The 2,734-nt window shown below is 41.7% G+C and overlaps 1 protein-coding gene across 1 annotated transcript; it reads left to right on the top strand.

The window, feature by feature from the left end:
• Positions 1-1,597: 1,597 nt before the first annotated feature.
• Positions 1,598-2,092, top strand: LOC149021346 (uncharacterized). Its single transcript, XM_089147444.1, has one exon. The coding sequence runs from the start codon at positions 1,598-1,600 to the stop codon at positions 2,090-2,092; it is 495 nt and encodes a 164-aa protein (XP_089003570.1).
• Positions 2,093-2,734: the final 642 nt, after the last annotated feature.

A 2,734-nucleotide genomic window follows, 5' to 3' on the forward strand; every position in this document is an offset into this window, starting at 1 on the left:
CAATCCTTCGGGCTCGAATTGAATGGTCCACAATTGTCGCCGAATCAAGTCCCAGGTTCTCGGTCTTAAAACCACGGGTTAAAGGGGTAGAAATCTGGGGGATTTCACATTTATGACCAGCACTCTTTGTTATATGTTCACAAGGTTTGACTCAGATGATCACATATGGAGAGAGAAGGGGTGACATTCAAGGAATCCGCATCAAGGGAAGAATGGATCCACTCACACACTTGATGTTTGCAGATGACTGTGTACTATTCTTTGAAGTAAATTTGCAGAGTGTCCATGCTTTGAAAGAGGGGATTAATGCCTATTGCAAAGCTTCAGGCCAAGCGATAAACTACCATAAATCAAATGTATGCTTCAGTCCAAATACACTGCAAAGAGTGAAGAGGTGGTTCTCAAAAATTTTAAAAGTATCTTATGGAGAAGGGCCAACTAAATACTTAGGACTTCCAACGGATTTTGGGATATCTAAGGTGGCTTTATTTCACTCACTTAGTGATAAAGCGGAAAATCGTTTCCAAGGATGGACACACAAACTACTAAATCAACCAAGCCGGGAAGTACTTTTAAAAGCTGTGGCACTACCATCCTCTATCTATGCCACTTCTCACTTTAAGATCCCAAATTTCATTCACAAAAAAGTCAAAGCTCGGGCGGCAAGATTCTTTTGGGGAGGAACAAAAGAAAAAGCAAAAATCCATTGGATATCTTGGAAAAGATTGTGCAAAGAAAAGGCCAATGGGGGAGTGGGTTTTAAAGACCCTCTAATGCACAACAAAGCTCAACTAAGTAAGGTAGCATGGAGACTTCTCTCTCAACCGGATGCATGTTGGGCTCAATTCCTTAAGAAGATCTATTTCCCAAAAACACCGTTCTTGGAGTTAAGTTTGGGCAAGAATCCATCATGGGCTTGGAGAAGTATCATTGAAGGTAGAGAAGTACTCAAGAGAGGGCTGATTTGGAAAATTGGTAAGGGAGACCATATAGATGTTTGGAAAGACCCTTGGATCCCTACAATCAAGGACTTCAAAGTCCTTACTACAAAGCATGATGAATGTGGTATTTCAACTGTGGCAGACTTGATAGATCAACACTCAAGAACATGGAATAGTACAGAAATCATTAGATGGTTCTCTCCAGAGGAGGCTAATGCAATCTTAAGCATCAAATTGGCCTTGTTCCCTGATGAAGATGCACTAGTTTGGGGAGACAGTAAGGATGGAAGGTTCTCAGTGAAGAGTGCATATAAAGTATTAGTACAATATTAAGAGGAAGAGGACAAGAAGACACCTTCTACATCTAGAACTCATAGCTGGGATGAGTTGAGGAAGGAACTTTGGCCAGAAATTTGGAAGTGCAAAACATGGCCAAAAATCAGAAAGTTTCTATGGAGAGCTTGTAATGAATGTCCAGCAACAACATCCAACCTACGTTCCAAGAAGATCGGGGTAGATGCATTATGTGGAGAATGCGGTTTGGAAGAGGAAACAACCCCCCATGTACTACTACATTGTCCATTTGCAAGGTGTGTATGGTTTGGGTCTTCCCTTTCTTGGAGAATCTCGGTGGATAAATGTAGAACTCTACAAGAATGGATCTCTATATGGAGAGAATTCAGCAAAATGGGCAAGAAGGAGGCAGAAAGTATGAAAGCCTTTGTTCCTTTGTAGTATGGTGGTTATGGAAAGCTAAGAATGACAGACTCATGGGTGATAGGAGTTGGACACCACAAGAAGTAGTTGAGAAGGCGGTTTACTCTATGCAAGAGTTTTGGGACAATCAAAAATTAGCCAATCCAACTTCAGACTTGAGGGTTGAATGTGAAGGAATAGTTCGACAGCTTTGGGAACCACCCACTTTTGGCTTTGTGAAGATCAATACCGATGCATCATGGGTTGAGAGAACCAAGGAAGGTGGTGCGGGTATTATTATCCAAGATGCTGAAGGCAAACTATTGAATGCTTCATCGATACTGGGCCATTACAATTCTGCTGAAGAAGGAGAAATTATTGCTTTTAGAGCAGGATTATTGGAGGCGTTTGCAAGTGGATATGAGTCAATCCTTATTGAATCTGACTGTAAGTAGCTAATCAGGTACCTTGATGATGAAATCCAACCCCCAATGGTAGTGGAGCCCTTGATCCAAGATATTCATTACCTAATGGATAACTTCATACATTGTATCCCTGCCTTTATCCCTAGGAGGTCTAATGTAATTGCAGATCTCTTAGCTAGGAAGGCCCTTTCGGTTTCGGGCCCGAAAGAATGGCCGACTTCCACTTTGTGGTTGGTGGACCTTTCTTCCACCCCACTCCCTGCCCGAAGTGAATAAATTAATTTGTTGTTTACCAAAAAAAAAAAAAGTACACCTAGGGTATGCAATGATTTAAAACAACTCAGCGACTACGTGGTTTCCCCTTGGTTAGTTCTAGGAGACTTTAATGAGACCCTCTGTCATGAAGACAAGTGGGGTGGCCCTCCAAAACCCCAAGCACAAATGGATCTATTTAGGGATGTGATTTCACATTGCAGGCATTGTGAGTTGAAATTTCTGGTCCCAAATATTACTGGTCAAACGAAAGAAAGGAGAGTGCATTAGTTAAGGAAAACATAGATAAAGTCTTTACCAACCTTTCCATGCTTACCGCCTTTAGTGGGGTGCATGCTCATAAATTGGCAGTGGCTGGATCAAACCATACCATTTTAGAGCTCACAATTTTCAAAGAGG

The sequence above is a fragment of the Hakea prostrata genome, chromosome 3 (assembly GCF_041222555.1).
Source record: "Hakea prostrata isolate BN-2017 chromosome 3, UWA_Hpros_2, whole genome shotgun sequence".
In the NCBI taxonomy this organism is placed as follows: domain Eukaryota; kingdom Viridiplantae; phylum Streptophyta; class Magnoliopsida; order Proteales; family Proteaceae; genus Hakea; species Hakea prostrata.

What these genes read in the sequence shown, in the direction of transcription:
- LOC149021346 (XM_089147444.1), top strand. Translation starts at nt 1,598, where the DNA reads ATGGATCTCTATATGGAGAGAATTCAGCAAAATGGGCAAGAAGGAGGC.